The 19,308-nt window shown below is 45.0% G+C and overlaps 1 protein-coding gene across 1 annotated transcript in view; it reads left to right on the forward strand.

The window, feature by feature from the left end:
- The window catches only part of RAPGEF1 (Rap guanine nucleotide exchange factor 1), a 2,911,094-nt gene that overhangs the window by 871,792 nt on the left and 2,019,994 nt on the right, over nucleotides 1–19,308 (forward strand). Inside the window, exon 3 of the mRNA XM_044058589.1 lies at nucleotides 6,658–6,836. Within this exon, the coding sequence (XP_043914524.1) occupies nucleotides 6,658–6,836 (179 nt within the window). The remainder of the gene's footprint in view (nucleotides 1–6,657; nucleotides 6,837–19,308) is intronic.

A 19,308-nucleotide genomic window follows, 5' to 3' on the forward strand; every position in this document is an offset into this window, starting at 1 on the left:
GAAAACCTACCCCACAGGGGATCAGACCACATTCCACTAGGGCTACTTCCACCTCTGCAGCATTTCTCAGGGGAGTATCTACCAGGGACATTATGGAAGCCTCAACCTGGAGTTCTGTACACACCTTCACCAAGCATTACCACTTATCTGTTTTTTCTAAATCCAGAGCTGAATTTGCTACATCAGTCTTACAAGGCCTGCTAGCCAGCCCTAACACTTCTTGACTGCCTCCACCCTTCCTCAGCTTTGGGAATCAACCCAAGTGTGATGACTGCAACAGTGAAACACAAAGAACATAGTACAGTTCTGTACAGTTACCATAAATGTAGATGTTAGTGTATTCACTGTTGCAGTCCTAGTTTACCTACCTCCAGCCCCCTGGTTTTCTCTTTCTTTCTACCTCTCCTCTCTATGGCCATTCTTAATGGCATTGGTACTTACTTTTTACTGGTGGTGTTTCCCACCATATACTAGCTTCCTATTTGGGGGCTCCTGACATTTGGGGCAAGAAAAACTGATGTAATGGCGTCAGCTGCCTGTTTTATACCCCTAGCGACCTGGCGTCATAGAAGAAGTGACAGCATCTGACAGAAATCCTAAGACTCTGGTATTCTGGCCCACTGAGGGATACCTGCAGGCAAATAACCTAAGTGTGATGACTGCAACTGTGAATACACTACATCTACATTTATATCATACCTCTCAACCTGGAATCATCAAAAATCTGGACAAGGCCCATGAAAAATAGGTACAAATCTGTGCGCTGATTAACATAAATTTACATACATAATTATGTAACCCCACCCACTCCAGTGGAATTGTGGGATATCAGCTTTCAAATGCAAACTGACAGAACAAAATATGACACCAGAGTCCCCCTGCAGCCATTCCAATGTCCCGTTACCTGGCTATTTTGCCCCATTTACCATAAACACTAATGTGTGCATACTGCTTTACTTCTACATTAATTTATATTTTATTTTTACATTTTACAGGACAATGCACAAACATTCATAGACATCTGCTAATTAAATAAAGCAAAACTGTCTCACAATGAAAATAGACTTGGCATTAAAATTTCTCTGCCCTTGAAACTCGCATTCAAATTTCTCTGTCCTTGAAACTCACATTCATTGAAACAGCATTGAAACCCACACCACATCCAGAGAAAAATGCATCTGGCCAGTGGTGGATAAAGATTACCTTTGGGCTGTTTTCAAATCATTGGCCCCTTGCACACAACACAACAAACGTGCATGTGTTCTTTAATATACCTTCCTGACTTTATTAAGTTATATTCCTTGTACAATGCAGCACATTTAAATTTATTGTTTGAACATTTTTCCAGTAGGCAATGAAACAAAATACATGAACCAATAATGACAAAACTGCTCACTTCAGAACATTTCCATCATAAAAGTCTATTTCCACACCCCCACTCTCTCTCTCTCTCTATATATATATATATATATATATGATATATATAAAACGACAGTAGTATCAGCCATAGGCATCTTGCACAGCTTCTTGCACTTATTTTCCACTTTTTTTTTGGGGGGGGGGGGGGCAAAGGCCACAAACCAGGGGCACATTTTAAACATCACTTGTATAATTTTGGAAAGTTGCTAGAATAAAATGTGCATTTCACTACCAAGACTTAAACCTAGGACCCTGTGTAGTACAGTCAGAGCAACACACCACTATGCCATATCAGCAGTTTCCTGTAAGATAGGAAGACTGACACTTAAATGGCTATCATTTAGTGAATTCATATTTCACTTCTCACCATAGCTCAAACTCTTAGCACAAAAAACCTCCTGGACAAAGCCAATAATGGGGTAATACAGAATTCAGTTCTCACTTCTCACCATAGCTCTCAACGTCATAGCACAAAAAACATGGACAGTCTATAATGGGATAATACAGCCCCAAAATAGGGACACATTTCAAATACTTAAATTAATAGAATAAAAGGTTTTGTGTTACCATTTATTTTCTGAAGAATATGAAGTCTGAAATTCAAATGCCTGTCATTATTTAGTGAATTCAACCCTTTAGTGGTTTGTTTGCCATAAAAATCCTGAAAACCACAGATTTTATGAGGAACAGATAAAAAAAATATGAAGCATGAATTCAGACGTGGTGGTGGCTATAGACTTTAGGCTCATTTTACCCTGTAGCACACTCACACACGCACACACACACACACACACACACACACACACTTAATTCTGTAACACTAAACATCCTTCCCGTTCGAACGTCGCAAAAACGGCTCCCTTCTGGAATGCAAGCTCTGTATATCGCAGATAATTATACTGTTATACTCATGGTACACCATGCTAATAGCGGCATGTAGCACATAATACCACCTGATGGCGACTGTACTATTATATACAGAGTGTGTTAAACAGTGCAGTTGAAACTTAGTAGCTTTTGACTACTAGACAGCACTAAGGCATGATACAGCAAGTTCGTATAGCTGTAGCCTGCAAGCAATATTTATCCATCCTTAATGGCCACTGTCCAAAGTCCTGCTATATTCAGGGTATGGAACACTGCATTACTGGCTGAGTAATGCATATATTGTCAGTATGCAATGCTTACAATAACTGCACAGCATGTCACCCTCATGCACTCTTTGTAGTGACTCACTTATGAACTCAGACATCCTGATTATGGTCAGTGCTGTTTCTCTCCTGCCATAGTCAGTAAGGAAGGTGCAGCAGATGCAATGTAACAGGGTAAAACTCATTTGCTATTGTAGTTAATTTGTAAAGGGCAGTTACAGTAATACTGTGATTGTGATACTGAACTATGTGGAATTGATGCCACATTTACCACACAATTTCTGACTTGTTGCTATGCTATCTTTGCAAGGCAGATGTGCACAACATGTTCTACACGCATGTAATCATGAACTGCAGAAGTACAACATGTATAGCATGCATATTATTTCATAATAACATTATTTTCCAAAGCAATTGTTGGAGTATTGCAATTAAAGATCTAGCTAAGCTTGCCTCACCCCACGTGTTAAAATGCATTCAGCCTACTGTGCTCGCATATGGTTCGTTTATTGCTATTAGCTGTTATAGTTCAAAAAGGAGGCACATGTCATTTCCTGTTAGATTTACAAATTCATTTTCTGCTAGATTTATTGAGTTAAAGAACAATCTTCCAATGGAAATTAGATGTTCAGAAACTCTTAACTTAAAAAGGTCACTTCTTGATACACATTGGATAATAACATTTCAAGTGGTATATCAGTATTCGAATGACATCTGTAAGCTTGAAAACGTACTCTGAAAGTATGAAATGTTGCAAAATGCATATTACAACATGGAAAAATATAGTACTTAAGCATTCTGATGAGATATATTTAGAATATGAATTTGTTTATATTTTACTTCATGTCTTGAAAACATTTAGAATCATTGTCTGACTTGTAATGTTTTGAGAGTATTTAGGATGACTGTTCTTGTCTCATTTTTTCAAGATTATGGCCAGTGCTCTCTATCATTGTTTCAAATTGTATGTGCCTCCTGGCCAGAGTCGTGTGCTAAAAGGGTCTTTGGGCCAGTGCTTTTATTTGGTTAACTAATGTCAATAAATGCATACATACATATTTGTATACATAAATAAATACATTTTATTGCACTGCCTCTTAGTCCAATGCAGTACTAAAATTCTTTCCAATATTCTGGGCCAAAATGAGATATTGAAACACATGCATAAGAATGCTGTTTCCATGTCACACAGCACTACTTTGCACAAACTATAAAAATATTAGTTAAAAAAACATTGCTAACAAAGTTAGTCTTTATTATTCACTAAACGTTGCATGCTATAAATTAGGCAAAATAATTGAGACCTAATAAAACATGTTTTGTGGAAAATAATGTGCTGATCTCAAACATGGATCTTTTATTTTTAAACATATGAATCCTGTGAATGTTCACTTTTATTTGTTGGGTTTTTTGTAGTGTTTCTTGCTTTCTGTCTCTGCTGCTATATTATCAATATCTGTACTACATACAGAGAGATTGAAAAAGGCAGATATAAATATAGTTGCGCACGCACACACCTCAGTCCATTCACACTCCTGCAGACATGCACATACACACACACTTCTGTAACACTAAACATCCTACCTGTCCGAACGTTGCAAAAACAGCTCCCTTCTGTTCAGTAATGGAAATGGAATGCAAGCTTGAAGCTCTGTATATCGCAGATAATGTTCCTGCCAGCCATACAATAGATAATGTTCCAGCCAGACAGTACAGCAGTTCTGTTCTAACAAATAAAAGAGAACGGCTCCCTTCTGTTCAGTAACGGAATGCAAGCTCTGCTCTGTATATCGCAGATAACGTTCCTGTCAGGCAGACAGTACAGCAGTTCTGTTCAAACAAAATAAACAGAAGGCAAGCAAAGATAATACAGCAGTTTAACGGCTCCTTTCTGAGATCCATATATCACATTCTGTAATTTCTGTTAACTTAAGTGCTTCCCCACTCTCCATTTGAATAGCCGGAATGCAAGCTCAATTCCGACAGGCTGGTAGTAGCCCTGATGGAGCTGACGTCATCACGCACTTGATGACGTTAGCTCGAAAAGCAGAAAGAAATAAAAATAAAGAAAAACTTGGAAATACTTGGAAATGAAGGGGTACCACTTGGGGAATCGTGCCACCCCATTATTTGGCCCCCAAAACTCAGTAAAAACCAAGTAATTCAGGATGGTTGGGAGGTATGATTTATGGTAAGTGTACACAACTGTACTTTCTCATTCTCTTGGAAGGGGAAGTTTCTCTGTGCATTCATCCCCTTCCCACTCATCCAGAAGGTCCTGCTGAAAATCCAGCAAGACAGACCAAAAAACTGGCCAAGACAGCATTGGTTCCCCCTACTCATACAACTATCCAAGGGCAGTCACCACAAGGCACCCCTCAGAGTGGATCTTTTCACATAGCACAAGCGATCCCAAATACACCCACAGTGGCAGTTACTGCATCTCACCCTGCGGTTGATAGGATTCTGATTCCCATCAGGCACATTTACAATGAGGATGTGCTTACTGTCCTGAAGGAGGCCAGGAAACCAAATACATGAAAGTCTTACCTTTACATTACAAAGTGGTAGAGATTTTCTATATGGTGTCACAACAAGACAGTTGGACCCGCTTGCAAGCAAGACTCCTAGTTCTTTCTTACCTGTGTGAGCTGTTGCAGACAGGATTGGCCTATTCCTCCATTAAAGCCCACTTGTTTGATATTTCAGCTTGCCTTCCTCTGGACCCCCCTCTAGCATACAGACTACCAGCTAAGCTTTTTCTCTAAGGGGTTCTTCATCTGAGGCCCCCCAGGAAACCATCCCCACCCCCTTGGGACCTTAACTGTGTTTTGTAAAAGCTCATGCTTCCTCTTTTTGAGCCAGCAGACAAATCTTCCCTAAAATACTGTACATGGAAAACTGTACTACTCATGGCCTTGACCAGAGCCAGAAGAGTATCAGAGCTGCAAGCCCTCATGGTTATTCCACCTTTCCTAGTTTTTCACAATGACAAGGTTACTCTTGGAACTAACCCTTCATTCATGCCCAAGGTGGTGAATGACCTGTCCCTGAATCAAGCCATCCACCTACCTACCTTCTTCCCTAACCCACAGGAGGACAGTGAGAAAGTACTTCACTCCCTGGATGTTCACAGACAACTCAGGTTCTGTTTGCATAAAACCAAGCCTATCAGACAAGGCTGATCAACCCTTTGTCTCCTTCCACCCCAGAGCCCTAGGGAAGGCAGTAACCAAACAAACTCTCTCTACCTGGATTTCCAAAGCCATCACCTTCTGCTACAAACAACAATGTAAATCCCCTGCAAGGTACTGTTAAAGCACACTCCACCAGGGCTATGGCCTCCTCAGGAGCCTTCTTCGGGGTTCTGGATACCTCTACCATTCTTGAAGCAGCCACTTGGTCATCAGTGCACACCTTCACGAAACATTACAAGTTAGGCCACATTTCCAGAGCCAGGCCAGATTTTGCCAGGGCTGTTGTTCATGAATTCCTGGAGACCGCCAGTAGACCACCACCCCTCCTTCACAGTGAGCTTTGGCACTCACCCATATGTCAAATACTGCAACATGGGAATAGAAGGACATAGAAACGTTGTGTAAAATCTTATAACCTCTTGTTAGGCTGCATTTCCCTTTCTGGGTGGCACAGGACTGGCATAGGACTGGTTCCGACTGGGTTTACAGTTCTGAGGACTGCGCATGCAGATGTCACTTTTATGGCCCACGTTCCTTGAGCCATGTCAGATGTCCCACGCACCATACAGTGACTGAAAACTTTTGTATACTGGCCGGATGTTCGCGAAGCAAATAGAGTAAACCCATATGTTGAATACTGCAACATGGAAGAGAAGGACATCTATGATAATGTAAGATTTTACACAACTTTTCTTTACTTGCCTGAGACAGCAAAGTATCAAATTAATGTTTGTATTACTTTAGAAATTTTGTTAGTGATCACAAGAGACTGCTCTTTCCTTCTATGCATGAGGCAATCTGGTGTCTTTAACTCAAAGGTGCTTTTCAACATTTTATGTTCATTGTCCAACATTGAGTGTGGAAATAAGCTTGCTTTCTTTCTGTTGCAGCATTTAAATCGCCTTGAAGAGCAGGAGAAGGAGGTTGTAAGTGCCCTGAGATATTTCAAAACTATTGTGGACAAAATGGCAATTGACAGGAAAGTTCTGGAGATTTTACCAGGCTCGGCTAGTAAAGTGCTGGAGGCAATCATACCATTAGTGCAAGTAGATGTACGCATCCAGCAAAGGTGAGTACAGTTCATTCGTGTTCTGAAATATATCGAATTGTGTGATATTTCTCTTAGCAAATTGTGAAAGTGTCATGCAGAGGATAATCTCTTGGCACTGACTGCGGAACCTTATTTAGCATTGGAAGCTGTTTACTAAGCGTATGATTTTTTTTATGCTTTGTCACAAGAGAGCGGTGCTAGCTAGCTTACTTTTATATCTGCGAATAATAGTGGAAAACATCACCCCAGTATAGAGCCATGTGAACTGTCAACGTTAGCCCCTGTTAAGATAGTCAACCCACCACCACACACAACTTGATTTGTTGATCCAGGTCTTTCATAAGGATTGGGTGCTTCTTTTCAAAGATAGTCTGTGAGCTGTACCTCTCACTTCACACTATTTATATTGTGTTGTCACAGCTGGGCCTTGCCTGTCGAAGTGTTTGTTTTGGTGAGGTGGTCTGTGGTAGGTTTTCAACTACCAACAGTTTGTTTATTAGGCAGAAAAAATATTTTTCAGTAGTTTTCACTGTATATATAATGAGTATGTATGCAGTGTGTGTAGCTAAACAGAAAAATTTAAACAGAAGATATTTCAGTACTTTATTAAATAACACATTAAAGCTCCATATGTAAATATTGGAGCAGACATCATTGATAACTTTTTTGTAATGATCACTTTGAAATAAAACAGCTATTTGATGTGCATTTGTATCATGATGATGATGTAGAGACCTTCATATTGTTCACAGAGGTAAGAAAACGCGAGTGAGACATGTTGTGGGGGGTGATGTACTTCAGTAACTTGAGTATAGTTCGTAGCAGTTGTTTTAGGTTGGAATAAGCTTGCTGTCCTCGGTTGGGGAGTTGTTGTTTAACTTAGAGGCTCTCCCCCTTCCATTACCTTCTGTTTTTGCTGTTTAAAAAAAAAAAAAAAAAAAGTTAGATGTAGTTTTGTAGTGGTTATTGTAGAGTTGTAGATTTCCTGTTCCTGATATCTATAAATTCAGTGTATTGTACGTTGCTGTAGTGTGCTTATTGTTGTTGTGATAATGTCAAAAGAAGTGCCCAAAGAATCCAAACCGCCTGAATTCAAAAAATGTGACTCGTGCTCCCAAAAAATGTCCCTGACTGATGGACATACGAGTTGTGTTTATTGTTTGGGAGCCGTGCACCTGCAGGACTTGTGTTCTATTTGTCATCCTGTCAGCGCCAGAGTCCTGCAGGAGTGCAAAAACAAGCTTATTCTGCGAGGTTTACTGAATGGGCCTTTTGACAGTCCAGTGGAAGGGAATCAGGCTAGTAAACCAGGGAAATCCCCCAAACCGACACCTCTGTCAGTTCCGACCTCGGAGCCATCGAGACACACACAGAAATCTACTAGTTCTTCGGAGCCGAAACCTCTTGGGTCCGACAAGACCTTATTTTCTGCGGTTCTGTCAGTGTCCTCTGAGCCATCTAGAAGTCATAAAAGGACTAGATGTTATGTGATCCTATCTCGCCTACATTCTGTACTGATGGGCTCGGAGCCGATCCCTCTGCTCCGACTCGGCACGCTATGCTATAGAGCGAGGCCTCTTATTGGCTGAGCTATTTCTTATCCCAGGATGCACCACCACTAATCCCCCAGATCTCGTTTGCCGCTTACAAGCTAGGATGTGGTCTCAAACTTGGCTGGGCTAAGTACTGTTTATTCAGACTTTTCCTGTCAGAAATTTTGTTTAATTGAACCCAAAAGCTGTTTTAACAGCTATCATTGTTGTACGAGTGTATTTGGAAATTTTTGTTGTGAGAATTGTGTTTTTCGTTAAGGGAAGGTTTCCCATTTAAGTTAGAGGGGCCTTCCCCTATTCTAGCTAGCGTTTTGTGTTTTACTGATCAAGTACCTGCTTAAGTTAGAGGGTCTTGACCCTCAATTTATGTGTTTTTGTGCTACTAGTTTGTGTACTGTTTTTGTGTAAAAAAAAAAAAAAAAAAAAAACTTTAAACTTTCTTAGTTTTCTATCACTGTGTTTAATCTGTTTCCCTAGGTAGTCAAAATGTCTAAGGAACATAGACCCTCCGGGTTTAAAAAGTGCGCAAGGTGTGGTTATAAGATGTCCATAACGGACGACCACTCCTCGTGCGTTTATTGTTTAGGCGCCAAGCACCTACAAGAGTCATGTAGCGTGTGTCACGCCTTCTCATCAAGGGTCCTCCAGGAGAGGAAAAACAAATTAATCCTTAAAGGGTTAATTAAGCCATCCTTCGAGGAGGCTTTATCTTCTTCTCCCTCTCCTTCAAAAAAGAAAGAAGCGTCGGCTCCGACCAGTCTGTCGGAACAGACTGCCAAAAAACCTAGGCAGACTTCTCCATCTGCTCCACGGACTTCGGAGCCGAGGGCGGAACGGTCTGCCTCGATGCCTCCAGTCTCGACCCCTCTGGTTTCGGAGCCGAGGACTGGGGCATCGAGAGGCGGGTCACCTTCATTGGCTCCACTGATATTGGAGCCGATGAGGGTTGCCGGCTCAGACTCTTCCCCTTCGGCGCCGATGAGGGTTGCCGACTCAGACTCTTCCCCTTCGGCGCCGAAGTCCTCATCGGCACAGAGGGAAATTGCCTTGAGATCTCCCTCGGAACCGATAATTATAGAATCCATTCGGAGCCGGTCCCCTAGTCCTATGGAGCCAATGGAGAAATCGGTTCGGACCCGATCGGTATCGTCCAGATCCTCCAAGATGTCTGATTCGGACATCGACAGGGTGCTCCTAAGACTCTTCCAGTCTCCGGTGTTCCAAAAGTTAGTTTTGGCTCCAGCCCATTCGGCTTCGGAGCCGATGGTCCACCCTGCTACTATGGTTCCTCGTCCAACAGCCTCGGCACCGTTGGAGCCAGTGCTGGTGGAACCGGTGGAGGTTTTAGGGTCGGGCCAGACCCTTACCCCAACTCCGGCTCTTGAGTCGGAGTTCGGTACGCGGACTTCTTCCGTCGGCCCCAGGGGAGATGCTTCGGGACTGATGTTTTCGGTCCCAAGCCTTCCTCTCGGTGCGTCGGCTGCGGGAGTGCCGTCTACCGTCGTGGCCACAGAGGTGGGACCCTCCCAGGATTCTGGTGGTCCCGCCTTCAGGGCTATGAGGAGTGCGTTAGCCAAATCATCTTTGGCTACCTCCACAGTCTCCCCATCTCCTTCCCTGCATACCGAGACTGGGTCTTTGGCAGTTCCCCTGTCCTTAAACAGCGGAGCCCCGGGGCCTGAGGTTACCCCCACTGGGGTTTCCCCCCTTCCTGGAGGTCCTTCTGAAGCTTCTTCGGAGGAACCCTCCAGGAAAAGATCGTGCAAGAGGAAAGAGGAAGCACGTTGACTCCCCTGATGAGTCTCTTACATCAGACACTGATCTCGATGATGCAGAAGGGTCCCCTAAGTCGTCCTCAGATGATGTCTCCTTTGCAGACATCCTGGAAGCCCTTAAACAACGAGGCGGGTGGTAGTCCAAACCCCCTTCTGCTGATGAGTCGGTGTTCCTTAAGGCCTTCGGGGCTCAGCCCTCCGCCTCCTGGGTGTCTCTGCCCTTCAACGAGCTCTTGGATTTGATCTGTCGAAGGGCATGGGAACACCCAGACTCTGTGGAACCGGTGCCTGCTCGTCCTAATAAGTTCCTCTCAGCACCCCCTGAAAAAGAGTTCCTAACTAAAGGTGTGGCTGTAGATGCTTTGGTGGTGGCATCTGCTACCCAGCAAGATGTAGCAGAGGCTTCGATGTCTGTCCATCCTCCTAATAAGGAGTCTAGGAGCATGGATCGGTACGGAAAGCGCACCCTAAGTTCAGCGGCCTTTACATTAAGGTCCTTGAACTACCTTATGCACTTTACCAGATTTCAGAGGGATCTGATTAAAGAACTTTCCGATACCCTCTTGGGTAACCTGCCTGAGGAGCTGGCCCAGACGGTTGGCTCTCAGCTGGCTACACTGTCGTCCATTTCAAACTCGTCCATGAGGCTCATTTCTTATGCGGCCGAAGAGGCGAGTAGAGCGGTACAGGCATTGCTCTACAGAGACAAGTCTGGCTCCGCCTGTGTCATTCATGGAGGCCTTTAAGTCTTCCTTTGCTGACGCCTTTGATGGGTCCTCCTGTTTGGACCCAAGGTAAAGGACACACTGACCGCTGCGAGCAGGAGGGTAAGACTTTGACTGTCAGGGGCACGATTTTCCACTCCTTCGGCCTTACCCCAAGGCTAAAAGAGGAGGGAAAATGTGGTTCCGTAGATCTCAGAAGTCTTACCCTCTCAGCAGGATGATCCCCTTCCAGAGGCAGGGAGGGAAATTCTTCCGGAAGACGCCGTCCCAGAGGCGGCAGAGGCCCTCGCAACACTGGAGACCGCGAGTCCTTTCGTGGCTCTTCAGCCTTTCACAGTCCCTGAGGGATTGCCCGACTGTGCAGCTCCGGAGCCAGTCGGGGGTCATTTTTCGAAGCACCTAAAAGCCTGGGAAGTCACTCAGGACCGATGGGTGCTTCGAATTATCGCCGGAGGTTACACCATCCCTTTCTCTCACTCTCCACCTCAGTCCAAAAAAATCCCGGACCCGCCACCCAGTCAACGGGAAACTGCAGCCTCAGAAGTTTCAAAGCTGCTGCAAAAAGGAGTCATCCAACCTGTCCCCGCAGACCAGATCGGATTAGGGACTTACTCAAGATTCTTTTTGGTGCCAAAAAAGACCGGGGACTTGAGACCCATTTTGGACCTCAGTATTCTAAACCGCTCAGTCAGAAAGTCCAAGTTCTGAATGGTCACCCTACAAACCATTCTCCCATTGCTGGAGAAAGGTGTTTGGATGTGCTCCATAGATCTCAAGGACGCTTATTACCATATTATGGTACATCAAGCGCCCAGGAGACATCTGCGCTTCAGCCTAGGAGGCAGTCATTTTCAGTTCCGCGCGCTGCCCTTTGGTCTCACCACAGCCCCCAGGGTGTTCACCAAGTGTTTGGCAGTCGTGACTGCTCACCTGAGAAGTCTAGGATTCCAGGTGTTTCCGTATCTAGACGACTGGCTCCTAACTGCCACCTCCAAGCATCTACTATTGCAGAGCCTGCAAGCCACTATATCACTGGGCAATTCCCTTGGAATCACCTTCAATTGGCCAAAGTCTGTGTTGCTGCCATCTCAACGCATAAGATTCATAGGGGTAGAGATAGACTCAAACCGAATGCGGGTCTATCTACCTACAGACAGAATACAAACCATACAGTCTCAAGTTCGAGCCTTACTTCCCAGATCCAAAGCCCCAGCCAGAATGGTCCTGCAACTATTGGGATCCATGTCCACCACGGTTCTTCTAGTTCCCCTTGCAAGGTTGCACATGAGAATTCTCCAGTGGCTTCTTTCAGCTCAGTGGTCCTTTCAGGAACTCCCTCTCAGTCACCTCATATGGATCACGGAAACCTGCAAACGGGACCTTCGCTGGTGGCTAGTGCCCTCCAATTTGGATCAGGGACGACCCTTTGTTCCACCTCCTCCTGCGGCCACTTTGACCACAGACGCCTCCCAGATGGGGGGGGGGGGGCATTCCCTGGGCAGGTCAGTCCAAGGCAAATGGCACCCAAAAGAGACCCTACTTCATATCATCATCCTAGAAATGAGGGCGGTGCTTCTGTCCCTTCAAGCCCTTCACGATTACCTCCCTCAGGGCATGATTGCCGTTCACTCAGACAACATGTCAGTTGTCTGGTACTTGAACAAACAGGGAGGGACCAGATCCTAGCCTCTTTGCAGAGAGGCCATGAGGGTTTGGGAATGGGCAGTGTCGACCAAACGCTTCCTAGTGGCTACTCATATCCCAGGCAAGTCCAATGTGATAGCCGACAGACTGAGCAAAACCATCCTCTCTCCTCACGAATGGTCTCTGAACATCACGGTGGCAAATCAGATTTTCAGCAAATGGGGAGTTCCGTGTTGCGACCTCTTCGCGACTCCTCTAAATGCGAAGTGCAAAAAGTTCTTCTCCCTCACCCTGGCTCCGGGGAAGAGCCCCATGGACGCACTAGCCCATCCTTGGCCCACCGGCTTGCTTTATGCCTTCCCTCCAGTTCCTCTCCTTCCCAGGATGATTCAAAAGGCATCTCTCTTGGGGAGCAAAATGATCTTAGTTGCTCCTTACTGGCCTCATCAAGTATGGTTCCCCTATCTTCGGAAGTATGCTCTGGAAGGTCCATGGTTCCTGGATCAGATCCCAGACCTTTTGGTTCATCAGTCGGGACTATTCCACCAGTCCCTTCACACCTTAAAATTGACGGCTTGGCTCCTACTCTTCCAACTATAGTCAGGAGTCATACATTGGATCCAGATGTTGTACACATCTTATCTTCGGCCCGCAAGTCTGCTACAAAGAAATTGTGTTCTAGCAAATGGAAAAGATTTGCTATTTGGGCTCAACTCCGGGGCCTGGATCCCATCTCTATTCCCGTATCAGAGGTACTAAAATTTTTAACTTCTCTTTTCAATCAAGGCTCTTCAGTCTCTACCATCAAGGTTCAATTGGCAGCTATTTCCAATTTTCACGAATCTATAAACCCACCTTTAATGAGCAACAGATTGTGTAAGACCTTCTTGAAAGGTGCTGCTTTTAAGACCTCCGATTTCTCATCCTGCTCCTCCATGGGATCTCGATGTGGTGTTACGCCTTAACTTGCTTCCCCTTCGAACCGGCAGCGACGTGTGATCTAAAATTTCTATCGTGGAAGACTGCTTTTCTGGTTGCGATTACTTCTGCCAGAAGGGTTTCAGAGCTTCAAGCTTTGTCTGTGAAACCTCCGTACTTGGTTTTTCACAAAGACAGAGTATCTCTCAGACCAAATCCTTCCTTTGTCCCTAAAGTTTGTTCCAGTTTCTGCCTACAACAATCATTAGAACTTCCAGTCTTCTTTCCGAAATTTTCTAACAAAGCGGAATTCATATTCCACACATTAGATGTCCACAGGCAGTTGCGTTTTTATTTAGATAGGACCAAACAAACAAGGAAAACAGATCAGTTGTTTGTATCCTTTGCAGACAATAAATTGGGCAAAGCTGTCACAAAGGTCACTATTGCCAAATGGATCAGGGACTGTATTACTCAAGCTTATTCTTATTCTAATAAAGAGCTTACAACCTCTGTCAAAGCTCACTCTACAAGAGCTATGGCTACTTCGATAGCATTTCATTCTAAGCTTGCCATTAGTGACATTTGTGCTGCGGCTACATGGTCTTCCCCGCGCACTTTCATTTCCCACTACAAATTGGATGTGGCATCTAGGGGACGAGCTTCATTTGGTTCCACAGTGCTCAGGAGTGTTTTCCAATGAGCCACCCAGGATTTAGGTGCTAGGGATGCTGTCCCATCAGTACAGAATGTAGGCGAGATAGGATCACATAACATCTTTTAGTTATGTACTTACCATAACTTTAGATGTTTGGGATCCATCTCGCCACATTCAATAACCCACCCTCCTTCCCCCTGCCTTGGAGATCAGAGGATATCAGAAGGTCCGAATCCTGTTGTTTCATCTTGAAACATCTAACAATGTTATATAAACAAGTTGTGCATGTGTGCATGAATGCGGACAAACAAGATCTGGGGGATTAGTGGTGGTGCATCCTGGGATAAGAAATAGCTCAGCCAATAAGAGGCCTCACTCTATAGCATAGCGTGCCGAGTCGGAGCCGAGGGATCGGCTCCGAGCCCATCAGTACAGAATGTATTCGAGATGGATCCCAAACATCTAAAGTTATGGTAAGTACATAACTAAAAGATCTCCTTCATTGTAACCGATGCGGTCTGCTCCACAGTCACCGCTTCTACAGTCTATGGTGGTAGTCACTATCATCCACCCACTCCTCTCGATAGTCCAGGAGTCTTTCAGATGATGATGTGGAGAGGGTGGTGAAGAGGTTTCTCAAGACAGTGGCTCTCACCAAAATATTATTGTTTAGCCGACTACTGTATCCACTGGATGTCCTTCAAGGATGCATCTGCAGTCATCACATATGGGTTGTCCTGCCTCAGGCAGCCCTTCGGTCGGCCGGATTCCAAAGTCTGGGTCCGGAGTCGGCTGACGTCGCCCCTTCCCCAACGTCAGAGTGCCTGGGGTATAAAAGCGTCAGCCAACGCCATCTTCCCCAGTCTTTCTTGCCGCGTGGTGCCCGAAGCAGAAGCAGTTCGCAAGTGCCGGTCGGCCAGCTCCTGTAATTCAGCTACCGAAGACTTCGAAAGCTAAGTACCCCGTTGCGGACTCTTTCTTGCCTCAGCCGATGTCAGATAAAGTTAATAATTGTTTAACTTGTGGGAAACAAATACCTCATAAGGATTTCCACTCTTACTGCCTCCCCTGCCTAGGCCCAGACCACGACGTCTCGGCCTGTTCAGCCTGTGCTTCCTTCAACCGACGCACTCTTAGACGTCGGGCGGAGTTCGCAGAGGAATTTTTGGGGCTAGTTTTCATACAAAATGCCATGAGACTCCGACTTCACATTTAATAAAGAAACTGAAGGACAAGGACCGACATGCGGGCGCGGTTTCGCTGAAACCATGGCCAGGCCTACCGCGAGTGTCTCGGTCTTGGCTGAAACCGAGTCCTTGGTACTTCCGACACCCAAAACTGCTCAACCGACAACCTCGGCCCCTGCTGAGTCGGTTATTGAATTTCCTTCAGAAACTGGTGTTTTGGAAACTTCCGACACCATTCCTCTAGACAAAACTACTCCAGCACGTGGTGCAGCTAGGCCTCCTGCATCCATGTCCATAAAGGCATTCACCAGGGCTAAAGTTGCTAAACATACAAAAGCTATGCCTCCCAGGGTTATTCCTCAGGGACCCTCTACAAGTTCACAGATTCTTACTTTAGCAGAGGACCTTATTTCCTTGATTAGGGATCTCAACCTCAGGGGCTCTCAACCTCCTCTAGACAAAGGCCCAGGGTTGAGCCCTCTGATCCCCACTCCTCAGAGGAGGCCTCTGATGGCTCTGCTCTCGGACTACCAGGAGGAGGCTTTTTCGGCCTACGAGGATTCTGATGCAGAGGAATCCATCCCCTCGGCCTTCCCTCCTGAAAAGCTATCCTTTGGTGAGACCCTTCACACTATGAGAGAGCATTTCAAATGGCAGGGCCAGGAATTTTCTGATTCCAGGAAAAGATTAAGAACTTTTCTGCATTTACCTCAGCATAGACCTTTGGCTATTCCTCCTGTTTTGAATGTCATTGATGATGTGTACTCTGAGTCTAGCATAACCCCTGACACTCTTCCCGGCCCCTGTCAAACCCGATAGGTACTACAGGGTCCCGGACTCGCATCATTTTCTTTACAAGGCCCACTCTGCTGATCCAGAAACTATTTCCCAGGGCCCTAAAGGGGTTATGGCTGCCACCTCTAAAAATCCACTCCCCTCTGAAAGGGAGTCCAGGGCTTTAGAGAGATGGGGTAAAAAAAGTGTATACTTCTGCTACTCTTTCTACGAGGGCATTAAATTATCAATTTCATATGATACAGTACCAAGAGTATTTGTTAGATGAATTGCATAAGAAACTGTCTTCACCTGAACCCCTAGATCGCAAATCACTACAGGATCTGGTACATAACTCCCAGCAGGTTAGTAACCATTTCTTACAATGTGGTTATGATGCATTGGAAGCTTCATGTAGGTCAGCTATGACAGGTGCAGTCATACGTAGGCATGCTTGGCTGAAGGAACAATCTCTGCCAGACCATGTTAAAGCTAAGCTTCTGGATGCTCCCCTGGAAAAGCAAAAGTTATTTGGCTCCACTGCTCAGGAGGTCTTAAAGAAGGTTGAGGAAAAGGCAAAATCTGTACAAACAGTTAAAGATTTTCTACAAGTCCAACCACCAAGTTTCAGCAGAAATTGGCCTGCCAAGAATTGGTCCTTTCCGGACACAGAAAGATTTCAGAGAGGCAAGAACAGGCGTGCCAGAGGTAGAGGGCAAGCTAGAGGCTCCTACAGAGGACGTCAATGGCAGCCTCCCAACCAGAGAGGTAGTGCAGGACCTACAACTGCTGCACAAGGACAGACTCAATGACTTTGCTTTGATTCCGCCAACCAGGGCTCAATTAGAAGCACCTTTGGGTGGAAAGCTTTCTTTATTCTCAGACAATTGGCACAATATTACAAGAGACAAATGGACACTACAAATAATAGACCGAGGATACAGGTTCCATTTTCACACATTACCAAAAAGAAAAGGCATGCCAGACCTGCCACCAAATCAAAGGGCAGAGGCTTTGAAAAAAATCTCCAACTTAATGTAAATGAAAGCTATAGAAAAGGTTCCTCTTTCAGAACAAGGCCAAGGATTTTATTCCAGACTTTTCCTTATTCCAAGAAAAGAAAATCAATGGAGGCCTATTCTCGACTTGTCCGCACTGAATACTTATCTCATTGTGCCAAAATTCAAAATGCTGACTCTACAGCAACTCCTTCCCATGCTGGGCAAGGGGTCTTGTCTGGTGACTCTAGACCTCAAGGAGGCATACCTGCATGTCCCTATCAGACAAAGTTGCAGAAGACACCTCAGATTTCTTGCAGGCTCAGAGCATTATCAATTCTCAGCATTGCCCTTTGGCTTATCTACTGCGCCCAGAGTATTCACGAAATGCCTGGCATCAGTAATTGCACACTGCAGACTTCAGGGGATTCAAATATACCCATATCTGGACTGCCTTATACAAGCTGACAGCCAACAAACTTTGCTAAAGGACTTAAATTATGCCATCCGCATACTGCAGGCATTGGGATATACAGTCAACTTTCACAAATCAAGACTTGTTCCATCCCAAAGAATAACTTTTCTGGGTGCGGATTTAGACACAACCATCCAAATGGCTTTTCTCACAGAAGAAAAACAAAGACAACTACCGGATTACTTCAAGAATCTGACAAGACAAACTCAGCTGACTGCAAGGAAAATCCTGCAGGCCCTGGGTTACATGGCATCTTGCATTCTTCTCATTCCCCAAGCAAGGCTGCATATGAGGAAACTACAACGGTACCTAAGGAGTTTATGGACTCAGCACAGCCACAGCTTAGAAACCTTGATCCCACTCATTCCATGTCTCCAAAAGGAATTTCTGTGGTGGACTCAAGCAAGCCAATCAAACGGGGGTCTGCCCTTCAGCAAGCCAATAGCCAGCCAAACTATTACAACGGACGCTTCAGACCACGGTTGGGGAGCACACATGGAGGGTAGATGTATTCAAGGACTATGGTCACAAAAGGAGCTACGCATGCACATAAACCAAAAGGAAATGCTGGCAGTGATACATGCAATCGAGGCCTTCAAACTCTTTCTGCATCAAGGCCACCTGCTAATAAGGACAGACAACACCACAGTTATGTGGTACATAAACAAGCAAGGAGGCACCCATTCCTACCCTCTTTGCAGACTGGCAATGAATCTATGGGAACTTTCCTTGAAACTCAATATAGACCTGCAATCCCAGTTTGTGCCAGGAAAAGACAATATACTGGCGGACAGCTTAAGCAGAAATATCATGGATGCACACGAATGGATGTTGCACCCAGACATCTTCTTACAGAGAACACAATCATGGGGAAGACCAGACATAGATCTTTTTGCCTCCCCCCACAATCATCAGCTGAAGAAATTCTGCTCAAGGACATACCACCCACAAGCATGGAAAGTGGACGCTCTAGCTTTCAGCTGGAGAAACCCTAACAGTGTATGCATTTCCACCTCTTCCATTAATGACCAAGGTCTTACTGAAGATCAGGACAGAGCAGCCAAAAGTGATTCTGATAGCTCCGGACTGGCCAGAACAACACTGGTACTCACTGTTAAAGAGCATGTCACACACAAAACCATGGCCTCTTCCTCAATGGCCACTTCTCCTGACACAGCACAATTACAAAACTCTGCATTCCAACCTGAAAACCTTGCGACTAACAGCCTGGAAAATACCTTGACTCCTCCTCAGGATAAGCTATCCAAGATAGTGAAGGATGTCATCATGGAAGCTCGCAGGCCTTCCACAAGAAAGGCATATTCAGCAAAATGGAAAAGATTTCACATTTGGAACACCACAAAGGCCCTAGATGCGACAGTGATGAACATGCCACATATCCTGGAATACTTGGCAGAAATGCTCCACAATGGCCTGTCTTACTCTTCCATTAAAATTCATGCTTCAGCAATTTCAGCAGAGTACAATACTGATCCACCTGTTTTTTCTCATCCTCTCCTAAGACAGTTTCTAAGAGGAATTAAAAACATCAATCCTCCAAGGAAACCCCCAGTGCCTACTTGGGACCTTAACTTCGTGTTGGAAAAACTAACTCTGCATCCCTTTGAACCAGCAGCATCTGCAGAACTACAGTTCCTGTCTTGGAAGACCGCCTTCCTTCTGGCCATAACCTCAGCAAGAAGAGTATCTGAGTTACAGGCCCTCATGGTAGTACAGCCATTTCTTATTTTTCATCAGGACAGAGTCTCATTGAGGACCAATC

Source organism: Protopterus annectens, chromosome 16.part0, assembly GCF_019279795.1.
Source record: "Protopterus annectens isolate FY-2018-M chromosome 16.part0, PAN1.0, whole genome shotgun sequence".
Taxonomy (NCBI): domain Eukaryota; kingdom Metazoa; phylum Chordata; order Ceratodontiformes; family Protopteridae; genus Protopterus; species Protopterus annectens.